We start from the raw sequence: 22,082 nt of genomic DNA, 5'->3' as shown, positions 1-22,082 counted from the left end.
GAAGCAGCCTGAACAGTGCACAGTCTGACTAAAGCTGATAATGGAGCTGCTGATTAAAGGATATGAGGCTAGGCTCTACTGAGCATGCAGGTGTCATTCCTCCCGTCTGTATCACAGGCAGAGCGCTGATGGGTGTAATGCCCAAGAAGACAGCACAGACATCAATGTGTGCCCCGAAGAGAGCTCCGGGGCGCTGTAACTTGCATTGAAATGCTGAGGGCTATGATCTGGAGATCATAGTCCTCAGCTTTTCAATGCAATTTTCATGTTTTTCTTTTTATAGGCATTGCATACGTGGCCTTAAACATCCAAAATTACACCCAAGCAGGCCTGCTTATAATATGCAAATGATAAAATTGCCATAAAAATAGATTTAAAGAAATAGTTCACCCAAAAAATATTCATTCCAATTCCAAAACCACTCTCTTACTTTATAGTCGTCTAAAAGCAAGGCTAGTATTTATAGCATGGGCTACTACTAAACTGTGTTTGTCCTACTGACTCGGTGTTAATAAAGCTACCAAGTGTAATCGATGTGAAGATAATGAAGCTATAAAAAAATTGTGAAATTAATTTTTTTAAATGAGATACACTGCATAAATTATACAATAGATTTCCAATCTATGTGAATCTTTATGTGAATCCGATCTTGAAAGTGCCCTATAAAATCTGAAAAAGCCATTCCCTTTCAAAAATAGTTTTATTTATCGTAGTTTATGAAAAATCAACGATTCCTCAAGTAATTTTGCGCAGGCACAGGTTTGGACAGCACGCCCGGCGTTCAAGGACCCCCTCAGCATCCGAACATGGCGGCGGTCACAAGGCTGTGTTGTGTACTCCGGTTGTCATTTGAAGGTGCGATTTTTTTATAACTCTTTTTGAATTAACGTTTGTTTTTACCTCTGGTGGCGGTTGTCTTTGAGTTTGTTGATAGCTACGTGTAAATAATGTGTAGATTATAAGAGGTTTGAAGATAAAGGTAGTGTGAACATGCTGACGGTCCCTGTCAAGAACAGAAGAAACACGGTGTTTGCCTCATAAAAAATAAATACATGACCCTAAAATTATTTATCTCTCATATAGATAACAGAATGTCTGCCCTAAATACCACCCTAGATATCTCTGCCATAGCTTTCGGTCATCTGTCACACTGACCTCTGAAATTTTAAATATGTGTGATCAATCAGCTTGTAACACTCCAAAGAGAAAGGAAAACTTGAAATCGCATCATATGACCCCTTTAATGTGTTTTTTTCTAATCATTTGAACGCAATGTCTTGTTTTTATTGTTTTAAATGTCTTCGTCATTCCTGATCTGAAGTATGAGAATGCTGACCTTACATGATGTTGTGTGAAGAGCTGCAAGTAGCTGCTTAGTATAGCTTTTGCTTATTTTTGGTAGCTTTTGCTTATGTTTAGTGTACTATAAATGAATAATGTATCCAAGGAACTTTGACCTGACTTTGACCTTAACAGAGAAGCAGATAAAGCCTTTACATGTACTCCTTGTTTGTTTATTTGTTTTTGTAGTGGTCTAATGTACAATATAATATATGTAGCATGTTCAAAATGTTGTTGTGTTATAGATAACAATGTGCTTAATGTTAGTGTTGCACTTTATTCATTTTTGTGTTGCGAACTGTTATTGGATGTGAAAAGAGGCTCCGCCCCTGTGTGTGTGTAAGGGGAAACAGAGAGAAGGAGGGGAGAAAAGAGTACCTAGCTGGTTCAAGTGTGGTTCTCTTAGAAGTCGGGGTGTGTACGGCGTGGGTTGTGGCCGACAACAGCCCAAAAAAACACCCCTTGTACATCAAAACGCCTCGTCCTTGTCTGAGAACGCTACAATATATATATATATATATATATATATATATGCATGTATTATATAATATATGGAAACCAAAGATAATCATCGATTTGGAAGGGGTTGCGTGAAGATTTCAGTATAGAGGTGACATAAGCTTCTAAGCACTTGGAGGCAACGTTTATTAGATATCATAAAAAATAAACTTGAAAATTAGACTTTTGGGTGTTGAATGATTTTGTATCATGTACAAATATATCATATATCATGTCTCATGTACTATGAGCCATTAGAATAGATAGTAACCTCTGTGCATCTGGCTTTGTGCATTATTGGTACAGATCAGAACTTTTAGTTTAGCTTTTAAGAAATGTCCTGTCCTCTCTCTCTCGTCAACAGGTGTTGGAGCTCTGAGAGCTCTAGGGGGCGCTGCTCACCTCTCCAATTTGGCAAGGCCCAGTCCCACCCAGTATGCTCCAGTCACTGCTGCCCTGCAGCAGAACAGACATTCAAGCTTCTTTAACAAACGTAAGCAGCTGTGATATGCTTTGTTTGATTTTAGTGAGTGTCAGTCAAGATCCTGGAGTGATGGTGCCTTATTGCTTGGAGATCTGGGTTGGCAGCCCATAGGTCACAGGTTTGACTCTCAATATCATGAGCACAGGGATAATGAGATCTCTTTTCACCACTGTACTCTTGAAAATAGTGCTTAACCTCAGGTCGCTCCAGAGGGGACTATGACTGCAGATACTGTGGAAGATGAGTAAAGCATTCAATAAACAATACAAAAACAATCAATATAGTATTATTTTATTTCCATGTCGTTGAACAGGAACATATCATTGGCATGCAGTTCAGGGTTATTATTGTTAACTAAAACTAATACTATAAAACATTTTTTTTGTTAATTAAAAAAGCTAAAATAAAATATAAATATTAGATTAAAAACATCAACTAAATGCAAATGTGAAATGTTGAAATGTAACTTAAATAACTTGAAGCACTGAATTTATTAACTGGAAATTAAAAATTAAAACTGCTACATAGCGAAATGACTTAAAATTACATTAAATTAAAAATGATAATTAAAAAGCCAAACATAAAAGCTAATTCAAAATAAATATATAAATTATAATAGCATATAAATTATGCTACAATAATGCTGATTTTTTTTAGGTGTTATTTCAAACTTGAATTTCTCAAATGGTAGCAAATTTGCTTTTTAAAATACATGGTTTACATTAATGCATTCTTTTTTTATAATTATTTTATATATTATTTTATATAACTGATGTGTGTAATTACTATTATTGAATAGTAATATTGTAGAAGTAAAGCACAGATAGTGTTTTGCAAAGTCACCAGCCATCTTTGCTGGACCATGATATCTGACTATAAATATGACTCTTAATTTGAGTGAATTTAACAAAACTTCTGCTTAACAGCCTTTTTTTCCTCTGATATATACAACCTTTGTTGTTCCCCCATCTCTTTTGCTTGTCTGCTTTCATAAGGAACTGCTCCTTGAGACGGGAACGCCTCTTCATTAAAATAGTGCAAACTTAGAAAATAGTACTATTATAAGGAAAAATCTGTACATCCAAAAACAATTTTTTTAACTTTTAAAACTGTGTAGGGATATGCCTTCAGCATCTCTCTTACAGATGGCATGGTTGCGTGTACGGACATGAGTGTTTGTTTGAATGCTTAGGTTTTGTGTGCGTCAGTGTGCATTGGATATGTTTGGTTGTCAGATAGAATTATGAAATTTCTTGAACTGCTTTTTTTGGAATTGGATGCTTCATTAAGCCTGGCAGGCCTCTCTGTCTCATTTAATTAAGTCCTAATTAAATCAGAACAATATCAAACAACTCCCAACTTCCCAGATTACCCAACCCCTCTAAACACACACACACACAGAATACAGATGAAACTTCATAATTGCATGGTAATACCAACAGCTGGAATTTACTTTTTACTGTGCAGTCGTTATCTAAATACACAGGTTAACACACTACTCATGGCTTTATTATTCATTCTTCACCTTATTTGAGTGTGTATGAGTCTAATAGACTGTATTAGTGATGTGACTATATGTGTGTGTGATTTATTGACATCCATTTATTCTCATAGTGACAGCTGATGAGCTTTGGCGGGGAGTCTTAGCTGAGTCCGGTGCCGGTGCCAGAAAGGGAAGAGGAAAGAGAACCAAACGTAAAATGAAAAAAGATCTCAACAGAGGCCAGAACCTTGGAGAAGGTACATCCTACCCATAATATCCTCTTATCTTTGCCTGCTTCACAGCATTGACAGAACACACTAAAACATTTTATGGGGCTTAGTTTTAAACTTATATTTCTTGTACCAAAACATAATTTAAATAAGGACAATAACTTTTAAAGAAGAAAAAAAATCATAATTTACATTTGATTATAATTCGACTTAATTCACACCAACATTCAGAAATTTGGGGTTGGTCGATTTAACTTATTTTTAAATGTTTTTGAAAGAAGTCTTTTATTCTCACCAAGGCTTTTTTATTTGATTGAAAAAATACGGTAAAAACAGTAATTTTGTTAAATATTACTGCAATTTAAAATAACTGTTTTCTGTTTCAGTATATTTTAAAATGTAATTTATTCATGTGATGACAAAGGTGACTTTTCAGCAGCTATTACTCCATTCTTTAGTGTCACATACCCCTTCAGAAATCATTCTAATATGCTCATTTGGTGCTCAAGAATAATTTCTTATTATTATTAAAGTTAAAAACAGCTGCTTAATATTTTTGTGGAAACCGTAATGCATTATTTTCAGGTTTCTTTGATGAATTGAAAGTTCAAAAGAACAGCATTTATTTGAAATAGACAATTTTTGTATTATTATAAATGTCTACTGCCTTTTTATCAGTTTGGTATTTGCTGAATAAAAGTAGTAATTTCATTCATTCAAAACAACAACAACAAAAACACCATATCATTCTCTAACCCAATTAATTAAACTGGCTATTTTTTATACTTTTTGCTACCTTAAGACTTCTATGTAAATGATCTCTATTATGATTGGATAATTGCCAGTAGTAGTTCAGGAATACTGTATAAGTTTTGATATGTAAGTGTGGGCATGTAAATGGTGATATAGCATTTTATGATGTTTTTCAGCATACAAGTTACAAATTGGACTGAGTGAGCTTATATAGTGAATGTTTGCATAGTAAATAAGACATTAATAAAAATGCCATTTGTTTGTTTTTAATCATACGATGCCTTAAAAAGAATTACTTTTATTACTCATCAGTTCTGGTTGTCTCTGGACAGATTGAAGGCCAACACTACATTAAAACGGCTATAAACAGATGTCCATTTTAGTCTGTAGCATTTCTTGAGGTGTTTGCACCCACTATGCCAGTTAATGAATATCAGTCACAGCTCAGCTTCAAGTTTAGAGGTTTATATCTGGCGTTGGAATCTAACCTTCTCCTAAGCTGACATCACTCACAGAGCGCCACAGTTATTGAGTGGCATTATTTACTTTCACTTAAAAAGACCTCAGGGGAATCTATCGATTTATTTTTCTTTTCTCTCACACTCCCTCATGGAGGCTTTTCTTGAAACAAGGTAGAAACCGATAATAATGTGTATAACGCTCACTTTTGTGATTTCTTGTGTGCTCTTTAGGTCGTGCTGGCTACCTGTGGCCCGGTCTGAATATTCCGGTGTATAAGGATGGGTCCATCCAGAAACCCTCACAACGGGGAGAGGCAGAGCAGAAGGAGGTGACAGCAGCCCTGGAACGCCAGAGGGATGAATGGGACAAACGCAGGAAGACTAAGATAAAGAGAGAGAGGGGCTGGACTGGCTACTCCTGGGGTGGGATCAGTCTGGGTCCGCCGGATCCGGGGCCCAACGGAGGTGTGTGTGTGGGACAGCTCTTTGATTTGTCCCGTTCTACTGAAAATGCTTGGTTAAGGAGATGCATGGCTGTATAGTTAATTTATAATGGATGTAGCTGAAATAGTCAAACAGTTTGATGAAACATGGTCTTTGATCATAATAGGATGTATTGCACAACACCTGCATCTACACGCTCAGACACAGCGAAACGAGATGCAGAAAGTGCAATCTCCTTGTAATTTACACTGCTGTTCATCTCTGTTCTGCCGCTCACCATCTTACAGTGGGAATAGATTTCCCGTCGTCTCATTGGCCAAAGGGACGTGGGTGCAATCTCTGGTAGTTGTGGTGATGGATTGCCCAGCAACGGTGAGGCCTGGAGTCTAAATCATGTCTAGATCTGCTCCAACAACTTCTCACCCCTGAGTCACCACAGCAACACCTCCTCCTTTAAATCGAGGAAATATGCTTGTCTCTCGCAGGCAAAATGAAACACCTGTAATGAGTTACTGCGGCAACAGCACAGCCCTGGGGTTAGAGGTCATAACAGACCACTCACGTAATCTCATTTAACACGCTTGCTGTCCCTGATCAAAAACAAATAGGCTGTGTGAGCCTTTTTCAGCAATCTCAACCTGTGCTAATGACCTTTGGTGTTTTTTGTCATTTATAAACAGTTGTGACTTTGCTTTGTCCTTTTTTGTCCTTTCAGAAACTTATGAAGATTTTGACTCACGTGTGATAGAGGTGAGTACGAGCAGAACCATGTGTCCTACTAACATGAAATTGCATTAAAAACAAATTCCATAATGTGTTGAATTTATGATTGAATGTGCATATTCTATATGAATTTTTTTTTATTCATTAAGATTTGATTGGATTGTTAAAAGTGAATTATCTTATTATTGGTTAATATTATTTTCCCCTACCTGCGACAAGGGGTTAATTTGATCTGCTTTGTCTTGTTTCTCCATTGATAGCCATTAGAATTGTGTGTGTTTTTTAGTGTGTCTATCACCCTTGTGTGTGTGATTGCATGTGTGTATCTCAGAGCTTCTGAACCACTCCCTTGAACTCCTAAATGGGAGGCAGTCGGGGCACAAAATCTGCTCAGTACAAAATTACCATGTAGTGTGGAGTATCTGGAGAATTATCTAATTATACACAACAATGAACGTTTGATAAACAAATCTCTGTATAGAGCCCCTGGCTGGCACCACTAGACTCATTTGGCAGAAATGTTGCTGAGTTTAGAATGGAAATCAGTTCAGCAGTTTACCTCGGGTCCTTGTCTCTCTTTCACTTTACTGCGTTTTCCATATTGTCTTTCTTTCGTCCTCTGATTCTTTCATTTCCATAAAGCTTTGTTGGCAAAGAAGTGGACAGGTTTACAGCCAAAGTTTTGTCTTCTCTGACTGAATGCTGCAAGGAATCAAATGGAAGGCTGATGATTTAGGTGAAGTGATTTGCTTTCTTTTCACTCTCATTGGCTCTGCTCCAAAACCTCGTGAGCTGCTTCATTGCCTACTGGCTACACAGGTAGTTGTCTTAGACACCAGCCTCTTAACTGAAATGAACCTCATATATGACTTGGAATGCTCAGGAACTGTGTGCGTCATACACACTAAAGGAGACTTAGAGTGGGTTTCAATGCAGACTCGGTTATATACAAATATGGGCCATTCTACAGAATTGGTCCAAACCGCTGTCCCACAACCAAAAAACACATTTAAAAAAGCATTTAAGTATTCAATCTTAGATTTTTACTAAGACCCTTCTATTCTCTATTGAAACCCACAATAATATTTAAAATATTAGTAAGCTTAATATATATATAAAATGATAATTTATTGGGTACTTTCAATTGGGAGGTGGCTGTCCCGAACATAAGCTGTCCCGAGTCTGGACAACTATATATCGCATGTGATCAAGCACATGGTGGCATGTTGTCCTCACATTACACCAGAGCTAATGAGATAACCCAGTAAAGACACACAAGAGGGCTTACACAGAAATTAAGAGTATTTGCGGTTCTCCAGGACCTCCGTCTCTGTGGATGCAGATTAATTTGAAGAGATTCTGAAAAGCTTGGTGACATTATCAGGCTTGCATTTAAAGTGGCGCACTTTTCCCTCCCTCCCTCCCTCCCTCCCTCCCACTGTCTCCTGGGTGTCCTAGAAAAAGCACAAGTAAAGGCTAAAAGAGCCCAAGTACTTATAAAGCCACATTAATTAAGCCAAATATTTCTTGTAAACTCAAGAACTTCTCCCAAGGACACGCAACGTCTGCCAAGAGAGAGGGAAGAGAGCCATAGTGCTCTAGAGCGGATGATACATGAGCAAGACTGAGAGAGCGAGACAGACAGAGGAGGGCATGAGATATGGCTGATAGTTAGAGGAGAGTGATAAAAAGATGTAATGGTTATGGAGATAGATTAAAGCAAGAGGAAGACTTTTACAGTTTTAGGTTCCCATCTGCAGTTTATCATGTCTTGTAATGGTTGAATTATCTTATTCTCCTTTTCTGTATTTTACACACCATTTCACATAGTCACACTTTACATTGTCTAGTCAAGTTTAGTACTTTGATATTGTTGTCACACTATTCTTTAGGCATGTTTTACACTATAAAATTGACTCCATTTTGAACTTGACTACATTGTCGGCACACTTTACAGTATAGTCATTCTGTAATAGTTACAAAACACTGGATCTTGAGCTGTAAAAGAACACAGTGCCATGCTTGACTCCGAAATATGCAGAAATTATGTAAAATTAAAGTGCAGCACAGTTCGATAATTGCACTAAGCCATATGATGAGTTCAGTTTTATTTTGTGTAGCCCTACTTTACACTGTAGTTAAGTTTACATTTGTAAATATTTTACACCGTAGTCCAGGTTAAATTTGTTGGTATACTTTGTTTACACTGTAGTTACATTGTGTTGGGATAAATTACACTAGTCAAGGTTACTTTATGTCTTCATATTTTACATTTGTCACGGTTAAATTGTCAGTATATTATACTGTAGTTATATTGTGTAGCATATTTCACACTGTAGTTAGTTAAATTGTGTGGTTATTTTATGCTGTGGTCAAGTACTTTCTAGACATAATTTACACTTTATGCTCAGACTTACAACATGCATCATTTACATATTTATTTTCCTAAAATCAGATCTCTGTTTTTCCATTGCACATACAGTTTCTTACCAAAGTAGTTTACATATTATGTGTTGTAAGCCTCTCTTCAGTAGGTATTAAGAGATACAAAATGAGTGCCGTGACACCCATATTTGGAACAATATAGTAAAATTGCTGTAATTTCTATGGGGATTTTAAGATTTAATAATTCTGGCTAGCTAATATGTCTGACATTATATCTTTGGTGTGACACTGTGGTACATGCAATTAATAATGGCTAATCAGCAAAGATAAACACACTCATATGCATTTTTTATCTCTGAGCAGCATACAGAGGTGGAATTTTTGCATTTAATTTAAATGATCATTTTGGGCTGAGTCAACGGTTGTAGTGATTGCATAATGACATGACCCAGACCAAGTACAGCTAATGAGCAGATGTGCATGTTCTATACAAACCTCTGTCATTGTTTGGAACTACTTGTGTTTGGTTTTCCTTCAGAAGAAAATTTTTTGCTTTTACTGAAGTGTGTGTGTGTGCTTGTGCAAGCGGTCTTGAACAGATGGCATGTGTTTCAGCATCACACTGACAGAATGCAGGTGGGAGTCCCCCCACCCATCTCTCCCTCTCTCTTTTTAAGTAAACATTGTTCTTCTTTTTATCCCCATCGTCATTTTCGTTTAGTGCTTTCAGTTGAACCACACAGTGTCCCATTACTTAGACCTCAGTGATTTAGAAACCGAGGGAACGACTGCGGTGGATCTTAGAGAGAGAGTCACATGCTACAATCGCTAGTGATTCCTGTAAGCGTATTGATCAGTCAACCATGTGTGTTTGAGAGGATGCACATACAACAGAGGCTCTCAACCTGGGGTCACTAGAGATGGAGTTGTGGGTGACTTTTTTTTTTCTCACTGAGCAATGTTTATATACATAAAATATGGATTCAAGTACCCAAGGACTATCTTGGGTTCTAGAAATAACCAATTTATACAGTGGATACCTCAATATGTAAACATTTGTGACTAAGTGGTAAAATTTGTTATCCTTAACAATGTACACATCATTTTGGGTCACTATTATTTATTTATTTTTTAAAGAAATTAAAATCTACTTTCAGCAAGAGTGCATTAAATTCATCAAAACTTACAGTAAAGGCTTTTACATAGTTATTTCAAATAAATGCTGTTCATTGGAACTTTCTATTCATCAAAGAATCTTGAAAAAAAAGTATCTCAGTTTTCACAAGAATATTAAGCAGCACAACTGTTTAACATAAATAATAGTAAGAAATGTTTCTTGAGCACCAAATCAGTATAGAATGATTGTTGAAGGCTAATGTGGCACTGAATGCTGCAACAATGACTGCTAAAAATTCATCTTTTCCAACACAGGAATAAATTACATCTTAAAATGTATTAAAATAAAATACAGTTATATTGAATTGTATTGCTTTTTCACAATACTACGATTTTCTGTGTTTTTGATCAATAAATACAGTCTTGGTGAGCATTAGAGACTTCTTTAAAAAAAAAATTAAGAAAACATACTGACCGTAAACTTTTGAGTTGTAGTGTAATTTTTCAGTTATGTACTTCTAAAGAGACACTGAACTCTATCATTTAATTGTTTGAAGTAGGATTTCAAAAAATGACCAAAGAGGTTAAAAAGAATCACTGATAAACAGAAAAGGTGCACCTGAAAAGGTGAAATTGAATGATACTGAAGATTTAGGACCACCCTTGGCAATCTCATGCATGTGTGCCACCGTTGGCATGAACATTTTTTTTATTTTTAATTTAGCTATTTATTTATTTATTTGAATGCGGAACTTCCTCTTGCAGTAATCCTTATCCTCACACACCCATATTTATTTAGTTATGAACTGTATGAAAGGCAAACAATCAAAATGAACCATGTAGAGTGGATAAACCACGTAAAACTGCCTAGTGGGGTGTGCAGTGGCACTTGTAAGTGATGTACTTTTTTGCTGTCAGAATAAGAGACATTACCGCAAGCGAGGCCTTCTGCAGAATGAGACGAGTATGTCTCAGCACACAAATATTATAATGAAACAAGACATGACTCTTCAAAAGGTTGCTGACTGCTGTTTTAGGACCTAATCAGCTATGTAACTTGTGCTTGAGCTCTTTGAACAGGCTGAAATCCACCTTGTAACTTCCTCTGAACATGTTTAGTTTTTGCCAGTGGGTGGCTTTTTCTTTCAGCACAAAGATCTCATCATATCAATAATACTCCTACAGCAAACATTACATAACAGATTGCAGTAAGGAGCAGGAGCAAGAATGCTTTTATTCTGTACAAGTACTTTATACTATGCAATTACGCACACATCTGCAGCCTGAGGGGAGAGAGTGAGTGTGTATTTGTGACAATGACTGCAGTATTTGAGAAGCATTTCAATGGAGTGTATTAGCCTTTTCCAGTAGGGTTGTACTGCCTCCTGTTGGTTGCTTCAAGGAGACACACACACAGAAATCAATTCCCTGTAAATATTGGCAGTTATATGTGATGTTTGTTGTTTGATTGACAGGTCAAGAGCGTGTTTAACGTCACGGCCAAAGAGAGCAGGAAAAGGTCCATCAGCGCTTTGGTCGCTGTGGGTAATGGAAATGGAGCAGCAGGTAAATACAGATGCATATACGCCTTTAATGATGATTGTCTGATGGCTAAATGTATTAATCTATATTTGGGTCCTGTATACATTTTTTTTAGCAATATATGAAAATAACAAAGCAATGCATATAATAAAAAGTATTTATTTATTTATTTATTAAACTCAAAATAGAAGAAAGCCTTATGTGTTAACAGGTGTGCCTTATTAAACTAGCCTCAAGTAGTTGTTAATTTTGAAAGTATGCAGTTTTGCACATCTGTGGTCTGGAGTATATGGAACAATGCAGTAGTTTAATATGTGGCTGGTAAAAATACAATGGCTATAATCAGTGTTAATGAGCTGTTTTATTCACTTCTCTGCAGGGTTTGCACTGGGGAAAGCAGCAGACAAGAACACCGCACTTAGAAAAGTAAGCCACGGTCACATGCACACTCATTCACACGCACACAAAGTCACATACTGGACTCTAATTGCAGGCACGATTCCCCCATGAAGAAACCTGAGGTTAAATGACTCGCTCAAGGGCACAATAATGACAGAACGGAGCTGTGAGCTCAATAATTCCTCAGTTCACATCACACACTTACAAGATTTGAACCTCTAACGTTTGTGTTAGAGCTACCAGATCAGGTTACAATGAAATCATCTTGACATTAAACATGCTGCTTTGTTTTACAGGCAAAAAACCGAGCCATGCATTATCTCTACTACATTGAGAGATACAACAACCATACCAGTGAGTCACACACTACTCTTTGTGCATGTGCGAGTGTTACACACGTGCGTCACTGACTATCATATAACAAACAGACATCGTAAATCTCATATGTATATGTGTGCTTTTGTGTGCGGTTTGAGAGAAGGATTCTACTGTGTCACAGCATTAATCATTTACATAATATATGGTTTTCATGTTTTGATATTTGTATTTTTGAGAACCTCTCTTTTAGGGCTTGGAGATATTTTTTCATTTCATAATATATTCACATTGATTTTGCTGGCGATATAAAATTAAGCAATGTTATTCATATTATTATTCACCTTTTACTGTATTTTATTTTAAACATTTTAATCAAATTTACAATAATGCGAAGAAATGATGGTTCCTCTGATTACAAAAAAATGCTTTTAATTGATTTCAGATATAATAACTTGATATACTAAAATATTTTTTCTTTTTATCACCCAGCCCTGTTTCCCATGTAATGTACTGAAATTACATTGCATTTATATACACTAGTTTGGAGTCAGTAAGATTTTTTTTAAATACTTATATTCAGCAAGGATCTAAGTGTTTTATATGTGTTTTATGACACTGAGTTTGCGGCCTCCTCGTATTTTTTGTTAATTTCTCATCTTTATAATTAATCATTTTTTTATCCTCATGTGCAGTATATCATGACATTGAATCTAAGTTTAAAAGGACCACACTCAGAATGAAGAAACAGAACAAAGGTAAGTGGCCTGACCTCACACACGCATGTAAACAATCACAGTTTGCTTGATAATAGAGGTGTGAGCCCAGTATTTTACTGAGCTCGTCATATATGTTTTGCAATATGATTTGTTTTAAATGAGAATTTGCAGGGGGGTGTTTGCACATACAGTATCTCACAGAAGTGAGTACACCCCTCACATTTTTGTAAATATTTTATTATATGTTTTCATGTGACAACTGAAGAAATGACACTTTGCTACAATGTAAACAGCTTGTATAACAGTGTAAATTTGCTGTCCCCTCAAAATTCAATCTCTGCAGCAATGCTGGCAGCACTCATATGTCTATTTCCCAAACACAACCTCTGGATATGACGCTGAGCACGTGCACTCAACTTCTTTGGTCGACCATGGCGAGGCCTGTTTGAGTGGAACCTGTCCTGTTAAACCGCTGTATGGTCTTGGCCACCGTGCTGCAGCTCAGTTTCAGGGTCTTGGCAATCTTCTTATAGCCTACGCCATCTTCATGTAGAGCAACAATTCTTTTTTTCAGATCCTCAGAGAGTTCTTTGCCATGAGGTGCCATGTTGAACTTCCAGTGACCAGTATGAGAGAGTGAGAGCGATAACACCAAATTTTACACACCTGATAACCATTCACACCTGAGACCTTGTAAAACTAATGAGTCACATGACACCAAAATATTGACACTTTGGGCCCAATTTGGACATTTTCACTTAGGGGTGTACTCACTTTTGTGGCCAGTGGTTTAGACATTAATGGCTGTGTGTTGAGTTATTTTGAGGGGACAGAAAATTTACACTGTTAGACAAGCTGTACATTCACTACTTTACATTGTAGCAAAGTGTCATTTCTTCAGTGGTGTCACATGAAACGATATAATAAAATATTTACAAAAATGTGAGGGGTGTACTCACTTCTGTGAGATACTGTACATGTACCATATCCCAGATCCAAAACTCGGTTTCATGTTTCTCTAGATCATCTACGACCCGTGTACTTGCTATTCAGATCTAGTAGTAGCGTATATATCTCCTCCCCTGTGCCCACTTTAGATTGAATTTTGAGGGGGAAGGTCTCTAATTTTGCGACTACATGCATAACTTTTGACATCAACAGAAGTCTTACTGCAAGTTGACAAAGTGCAGAAATGCCAATTAAACTCTTCATCATTTCAAACCGTCAAGCAAATGTCTTCCTGATATCCAGAACAGTTCCCACATATAGTATTAGATTTTCTTTCACATCCATTGAGCCACAATGGGTTTATTTCATTCCTGACATCAGAGCTGAAATCATGATGTTCAGATTTGAGATGGGGCTGATGGTAATTGAGTTCTGAGTTCTGAGCTCTGATGTGACTTCTCAGAGTCCACGACTCACCGCTGAAACCTGAGTAATGAAACCTGGCAGGAGCAGTTATGATTGGACCTGAAACTCTGGGAACCATGATCTTCCACCTTTCCTATCTTTAGACTCACATTGTTGTAAATAATGTGTGTTTAATATTGTTCTTGAACACAGCCATGCGATCACACTTACCCTGGACATCTATTCTTTTACCTTCTTTTCTCCATTGTTAATCTCACCCATGAAAGTATTCGCTGAGATTTTTTTGCATTTCAGCATGAAACAATATGAAAAATAGGCATTGTGATGATAATTATTGACAAATGTTTGCTCATAATTCCAAAACTTTTTTTTTGTTTATCTGTAACACATTTTTATATATTATCATTTGTTAAAGGGATAGTTCACTCAACATTTTTTACATTTTACATTTTTATTTACTCACCCTCATGTCATTCCAAACCTGTATGACTTTCTTTATGTGTAAGTAGAAAAGTACAAAAGATGATATTTTGAAAAATGTTGGTAACGAAACAGTTTTGGTTCCCATTGACTTGGACAAAAAATACATGTCAATGGGAATGGGACATATGTTGTGTTGTGTTCCACTGACGAAAGTAAGTTTATGATTATGACAAAGTAAAAATTTATAAAACATACAGTATAAGATATTGTAATCAAAACTTAAAAAAATAAAATAAAAGACAATCTCTCTCTTATATTTGATATTATTTTCTCTCTCTGTCAGGTTATGGTCTGCGTTGTCATCGGGCGGTAATCACTCTCTGTAAACTGATTGGGATAGAGGATATGTATGCAAAAGTAGATGGTTCAGTTAACCTCCTCAACATCACCAGGGCTCTCTTCCACGGCCTGGCCAATCAGGTGAGAGATTACATCAGTACAATAGCCAATAAGATCAGTCTTTGTACATGTTTTAGTGGCCTGTTTGATATAGTAACCATGATTTTTCCAAGTATAATGTGTTTCAGAATCAGCATCTTCCATTAGTCCTAAAACCACATTTCTGTCAAACATAGTCTTAACTAATGTTTATATGTTGTTAATATTAATCAAACAACAACTATGACATGAAAAGTCTTAACCCTTTCTTTGATCATTATTTGCTTAAATACTTGTAAGTACCTGCCCTACCCCTAACCCCAGCCATTTATTACCTATAATGTCAGAAGGATATTATGGGTACTAGATAACAATGTTGTTCAAGCCCCTACTTCATCCCTAACTGATACTAAAATCAGATTGATGATTCTTGAGAATGTTGTCCCAAGACCAGTAAACATCCAGGAACTTCATAAAGGAACAAATGTAAAAGCTAAATCCATATCATTCCAGTTGCAGAGTCCTCATTTTTTGGCCTCACTAAAGAATAATCTACTGTTCACTAGGACTTTAAAGGGATAGTTCACCCAAAAATAAAAATTTACTCACCCTCAGGCCATCCAAGATGTATATGAGTTTGTTTCTTCATCTGAACAGATTTAAGATGAATATCATGTACAATGTTTAATGAGTTGTGCAATTCTGTCGAATGTGAGATTAACAGTTTCTATGCTTAATCCATCTGTTTCGAATACTGCAATAACTTAACTGAACATCATGTGCAATGTTGAATATGAGTCGTGTAACTGACTGTTGAACGTGAGATGTCTTATGTTTATAATGGTGTTTTTGATCCTGTTACCGGTTTAATATTTATTACATTTATTTATTTTGTTAGATTATGCACCCAAAGGTTTGCATTTCGATTTCATTGTACTTGTACAATGACAATAAAGACATTCAATTCAATTTGGAGAAATGTAGTGTTACATCCCTTGCTCACCAATTATATAGTACACCTTATATAATACTTCACTACTTTATATATAAAACATTGTTTTGTACACATTGCTGACACTTTAATCAATTGCAAAAGTAGCATTGAGAGGTCTGATGTATTTTAGGGAGTCGGTTCATATGAATAAAACTAATGGTTCAAAACGAGTCCAAGCAGCTGATAAAAAGATCATAATAATCCACAAGTAATCCACACAACAACATCAAGCAAAAAGCTGCATGTTAGTAATAAATCCATTAAGATGTTTTTAGCTTCAAACCATTGCTCGTCTGAATCGAAAAAGAAATATGCAAAGATCAGTCGTGTGGATTATTGTGATGTTTTTATCAGCTGTTTGGACTCTCATTCTGATGGCAACATTCATTGCAGAGGATCCATTGGTGAGCAAGTGATGTAATGTTAAAGGAGTCATATGATGCAATTTAAATGTTTCCTTTCTCTTTGGAGTGTTACAAGCTCTTGGTGCATAAAGAAGATCTGTAAAGTTGCAAAGACTGAAGTCTCAAATCCAAAGAGATATTCTTTATAAAAGTTAAGAGTCAGCCACGCCTACCTAAAGCGGCTCGTTCTAACACGCCCCCACATACCTACGTCACTATCTGGGAAGATTTGCATAACGCCGCCCAAATGTTCACGCAAAGAAAGAAGGCGTAACTTTTATTCTCGCTGTAGTATTGTTGTTGCCGCCGCCATGTCGTGAAGGCGCTGTGTGCTTCGTTGTGAAAGCGAAACTACTTTGTTTGGCCTTCCATAATAGGACGATATCACTTCGTCATGCCTGGAGCTGATCCGTGCTGGTCGCTGAGGAAATACTTCAACTTAGTGCTGTGGATCGCCGGATCGGCTTTCCCCGTGGACGAAGCGGAGTCCAGCCCGGGGTCGTCACATGTGGTTGCCGCAGGCACAATAAGGGCGTAACATTTCTGTCACGCCCTAGAGGAATTCGGCCAATCACAACGCTCTGGATAGCTGGCCAATCACAGCACACCTCGCTTTTTCAGACCGATGAGCTTTGTAAAAATCAACGCGTTTCAGAAAGGCGGGGCATAGAGGAGAAACAATAATGTACAGTATGTGGAAAATAATGTGTTTTTTGAACCTTAAACCGCATAAACACATTTCATTACACCAAATACACAAAATAATATTCTTTTTAGCAGCATCATATGACCCCTTTAAATTTCTCAAAATCTGTTCCCAACAAACTCATCTACATCTTGGATGGCCTGAGGGAGAGTCAATTTTCGTTTTTGGGTGAACTATTCCTTTAAGTATGTATGGTCACAGTAAACTAAGGACCCTCTAAACCAGGGCTGCAACCCTAATCAAAAACACCTGAACAAGCTAATCAATGTCTTCAAGATCACTAGAACACTACTGGCAGGTGTGTTTAATTAGGGTTGAAGCTAAACTCTGCAGGACAGTGGCACTCCAGGACCGAAGTTGCCCAGCCCCTGCTCTAAACTGTGTGTCAGTGTATTTTTCAGGTTTATAACTGACTTCCTCTCCCCGGTCCTACTACAGGAGACTCATCAGAAACTATCTGATATAAAGCAGCTGAATGTGGTGGAGTTCAGGGCAGAACAAGGCGTTCTGCCCATCGTGGTGGCACGACCGCAGCTCGGTGCCCGTAAGGAACCTGAAGTAGAGGACGATGTGCCCAACACACGTCTGCACTGGGCTGACGTGAAGGCCTCACAAGGTGTTAAGAGATCAGTGTGGGCAGGGGTTAAAAGGACCATCTGGTGATCTGAATGATAATGTCCAGCCAATCCGTACTGCAGGCTGACTGTCTAGTGCAGAACCGTTTCTGGGGAGAGCATTTGAAGCACGTGCTTGGATTGCAACCATGTTGTTAAACTAAAGGTCCTGAAGTGCTATATGCCCCCACAAATTAGTGTTTATATGTCATGAGCCCATGAAAGATTAGCATGGAAGTGAATGTTTGAAGACTTTGTTCTCACGTACCTACACATGACTTATAACTGGAAGCGCACCAATAAATCTACAATAAACCCACTTTCAGTGTCAACTCATTAATCTTGCTCATGTTTTGAGTAAAGTTGCGGTCACAGTAGTGTAATTTCAGCGAGATGTTGGGACCAAAAGGGTTTGCTGTTTATTATCATTTGTGTAGCGATGTATGAAGCACAGCTCACACAGAGATCACTTTCAAACCCTGCAGTTTTCTTTTGGTCAGTGTGGCAAATTCACGTGACAAACTTGAACATGAGCAAAATCTGTGGCAAACACTTTCACCCTCACAAAAAATAGCATGGTTTCCTGTTGTAATGACTGGATTACGGCAATGATAAAATGCAAGTCTAGAGATGGGTTTTTTAAAAGTTGATGAAAAGCTGCATTGTCACAAGCATAGTGGTCAAACATGTCAATCTAGCTCATGTTTAATAGAAAAACAATGGGAAAGCAGCACAGTGGAATGGAAAAACTCATTGTATGAACGACACTTTATACAGCCTAGTATATCAGTGTTTTATATGTAACTCTTTCGTGCACACAGATTTATAATTTAGTTAGCTGATACATTTAAAAAAAAAAGTTGTGTAGTAGGTATGATGCATTTTAGAGAATAATAATAATAATAATTCATTACATTTATATAGCGCTTTTCTAGGCACTCAAAGCGCTTTACATTGTCAGGGGGTATCTCCTCATCCACCACCAGTGCTCTGTGTGAGCATTTATTTTAAATGTGTTTATTTGCCTGTTTGAAAATGCATGTAGTCATATGTAGCATATTTATGTAGTCATATTTATACAGCCCATACATAACTCAGGACTCAGGAATTACTTACACAGGGAATTCTGTCCAGTTCATATTCTTTTATTAAAATATTATGTTGTTCATAGTGCGTATTAGCTAAATATACAAAAATGTATTTATCTGTTACAAAGGTACAAGAAGTATACAAAACCCACATTGTTTCTTTATCCACAGGTGTCATTGTACTAGTACAGATAGCATTTCAAAAAAGTTTCCCTTCCCCCAAATATAAGAATGCATCATCATTAGAAAAGTAATGAGGTTAGAATAATCTAATATGAAAAGAATAAGCAGGTTTATTCCATCATGATTGCTGTGGTTTGTGTTTCTGTGTAGAGGGCACTAAGGACTGACCCCTGAGATTTCATCTTTCAGCCCCAGTGGTTTTCCAGTGTTTATTTTCAGTTTATTAAAGAATTTGTGTCAAACTGATTTCCTTTTGCTGAGATTATTTGATTAGAAGGATTTCCACCGCACAGCAGAAAGGATGCAATGGATGAAGTAAAGCAATGTGGCAACATACGAGAACACCTGAGGGAGAGAGGGTAAAAATTCAGCCAAACATTTGAACTTCAAACGGCTTTCAAAATGTTCAAAAATCATTTTTAGATTTGCTTAAGAATATTATAAATCTAAGTCTTTTTAAAATTAACTTTAAGTGAGCATTAGAATATGGCAAAACTAACTAAATATAAAAATAGGAGAAATTAGCATAAAAAATAATTCAGTAATCAGTATCAACAGACACCAAGTCTGTATTTTGTGCTTACCACAGCTGCGATGTCGATTTTATAGTACTTGTCATATGGTGCTGCTATACTGATTGTATTCATGCCGATAGTCACAAAGGCCAGGGTCACTGATGCGCTCAGATAGAATATAACAGCAATCAGGTGATAAATAAAGTCCTGTACACAGAAGACATCATCAAAGCTAGTCCATTAAATATGTATATATTACCCACTTACACACACCAGACATTTACTACCACGTGATGAGGCGTATAATCTCACAGTTGATATATTAGCCTATATTATAGGCAATAGGCATATTATAATATATTATGTATCAGTGGTAATTTTGACAGCAAATTTTGATTTAGCTTTAGTAGTAGTCTTTTGACTAAAATGGCATTTAGTTTTAGTCAAATATTTTATATATTATAGGCCTATCTGATTTATTTTAGGGGGGTGTCTACTCCGCTCACCGCTGTAGCCCAGGCGCTGCTGTTTTTGTGTCCTCCGCAGGCGAAGATGATGAGCCAGAGGAAGGTCATCACAAAGCAGAAGACTGATACAAACATCACCCATCCTTGAGGGTTTGGCGTTGTCACATATGTAGACGCTACTAGGATCCATACTAGCCCTCCAAACACCTGTGGGACAAACAAACACAAATGCAAATTCAGTGTGGTAATTTGTGCATATACATGGTGCAACCAACCACAACCAGACCAGACATTTGAATTTAGATAATTAGCCGTTTAACTGTTCAATCTAATTAACACACATTTTAATGATAAACTCACTACTAACGTGTCTGTACACAACAATACAAACCCCAAGAAATTCCAGTTTACCAGACACAGAGGTAAACATAACTTGAAATGTATTGTACACACACACACAGCTCCTCAACAATACAAAACAAACTAAAATATAGCTGCAAGCAGCGATACCACAAACAAAAATATAGGTAGCTAATTTATTATACAGCGTTCTGGAATGCTGGGTTCTGATTGGTCAGTGTTGGTCAAGACTCAGCTTTAATATTATATTGTGGCACTGTTTGTTTTGTTGCTATCCTGATGTTTTTTCCCTCCTTAGCGGAAGATTTAAAATAATGTATTATAAGATTATAAAATAATTTCGACGTTCAATTTATCAATCAATTAATTATTATCGATCAAGTTGGCTTATCTTTTTTTATCTATCTATCTATCTATCTATCTATCTATCTGTCTGTCTGTCTGTCTGTCTGTATGTCTATCTATCTATCTATCTATCTATAAATAAATAACATTCATTCATTAATTTTCTGATAAGGTTGACTGTGCATAATTAAATGAATAAGTAAATGCTGTCTGTGCATTATCAATTATATTCTGAACACAGACACAGACCTAAACAACAACCGATGCGACATCACTCCTCTTACGATAACGCACTATTCATGCATTTCTCTCTCTTACACACCCATGGATTAATTTACTCTCACTACAAGAATCAAATACACACAAGCGGGCACTATACCATTTAAAGGTCATGATATTTCATTAGCCACAAGTACATAAGCCGGAAAAGAAATTGTTTCATAAAAAACGTTTCACAATAGTGTGAACAGCTACGCTCAATTTTCCCAAAAGAAAAAAAGACAAGGTGTTTGTATAGAGCCATTTTATCACATACATGTAATATATTGAGTCTAAATGGCCAACAAGAACAGAGACAGTGCGAAGAGTTGAAGAAAAAGTACGCAGACGCACACACCGTTTCTGTTTTCTCTGTCTGTTCCACTAATCTTCCAAACGCACACAGACTCTCGCCTTTCATTTGATCTACTGATACATGACCTGAGCTCACATTCATGCCTTTCAAAGCTCCTATACTGAGATCAGACAAGAACCAGAACCACAAAACAAACTCTTTCTTTCAACCACCATTCTTTGATCCATCCTTACAGGTTAATTCAAGCGTAGGTGAACTGTATAGTGTGCCTCTCATTAACCTCGGTGTCAAATGCTACTGTTTTGGAGGTGCTGCACTTAGACTAAAGCAGCAGTTCGTTACAAACAAACAAACTATAAATAAATAAATAAAATTATACTACGGGGCCGTTGAATGCTTGAATCTTATTGGCTGACGAACGTTCTGAGGCGTGCAACAATTTTCAGGGCAACGCACGGCGAACGTAGTTCCAGGCAGCTCTCTTGACCGCATTACAGTTCCATATCACTTCGCATAGTTAACGGTAATAACGGAAATTAGCATACAGTACCTATACCGCACACAGGAATTACTGCAATCACACGTGCTCGCACAAGCACACTACGGTCACGCAGTTTGCACAAAAAGGTGTTGTCAGCGCTGCCCTGACGATTTTATCAGTTAGCCTATATAGTGTAGCAACTTAAAGGCTACACATGACATTT

General features: G+C 37.0%; 2 protein-coding genes across 4 annotated transcripts in view; one reads left to right on the top strand and one right to left on the bottom strand.

The window, feature by feature from the left end:
• Positions 1-758: 758 nt before the first annotated feature.
• LOC107717126 (28S ribosomal protein S5, mitochondrial-like) lies at positions 759-18,695 on the top strand. The gene is made up of 11 exons (XM_016523792.1): positions 759-855; positions 2,204-2,332; positions 3,938-4,063; positions 5,482-5,715; positions 6,410-6,444; positions 11,394-11,484; positions 11,840-11,886; positions 12,156-12,213; positions 12,870-12,932; positions 15,034-15,170; positions 17,671-18,695. The coding sequence occupies exons 1-11, from the start codon at positions 807-809 to the stop codon at positions 17,893-17,895; spliced, it is 1,194 nt and encodes a 397-aa protein (XP_016379278.1). The 5' UTR covers positions 759-806; the 3' UTR covers positions 17,896-18,695.
• A 382-nt stretch (positions 18,696-19,077) lies between these two features.
• LOC107717082 (myelin and lymphocyte protein-like) overlaps positions 19,078-22,082 on the bottom strand; it is a 4,188-nt gene continuing 1,183 nt past the window's right edge. Inside the window, exons 1-4 of one of the 3 annotated variants that reach the window (XM_016523728.1) lie at positions 21,421-21,487; positions 20,139-20,306; positions 19,702-19,839; positions 19,078-19,462 (exon numbers count right to left, since the gene is read on the bottom strand). In XM_016523728.1, coding sequence (XP_016379214.1) covers positions 19,388-19,462; positions 19,702-19,839; positions 20,139-20,306; positions 21,421-21,483 — 444 coding nt within the window. In that variant the 5' untranslated portion in view covers positions 21,484-21,487 and the 3' untranslated portion in view covers positions 19,078-19,387. Of the gene's footprint in view, positions 19,463-19,701; positions 19,840-20,138; positions 20,307-20,490; positions 20,622-21,420; positions 21,488-22,082 lie in introns of those variants that run through there. The other 2 variants (XM_016523729.1, XM_016523727.1) reach the window with 2 other exon arrangements.

The sequence above is a fragment of the Sinocyclocheilus rhinocerous genome, unplaced genomic scaffold (assembly GCF_001515625.1).
Source record: "Sinocyclocheilus rhinocerous isolate Xijiao unplaced genomic scaffold, SAMN03320098_v1.1 scaffold119, whole genome shotgun sequence".
NCBI classification, from domain to species: domain Eukaryota; kingdom Metazoa; phylum Chordata; class Actinopteri; order Cypriniformes; family Cyprinidae; genus Sinocyclocheilus; species Sinocyclocheilus rhinocerous.
Note: the sequence above shows the minus strand (reverse complement) of the source record. Positions and strands in the feature narration are given on the sequence as shown.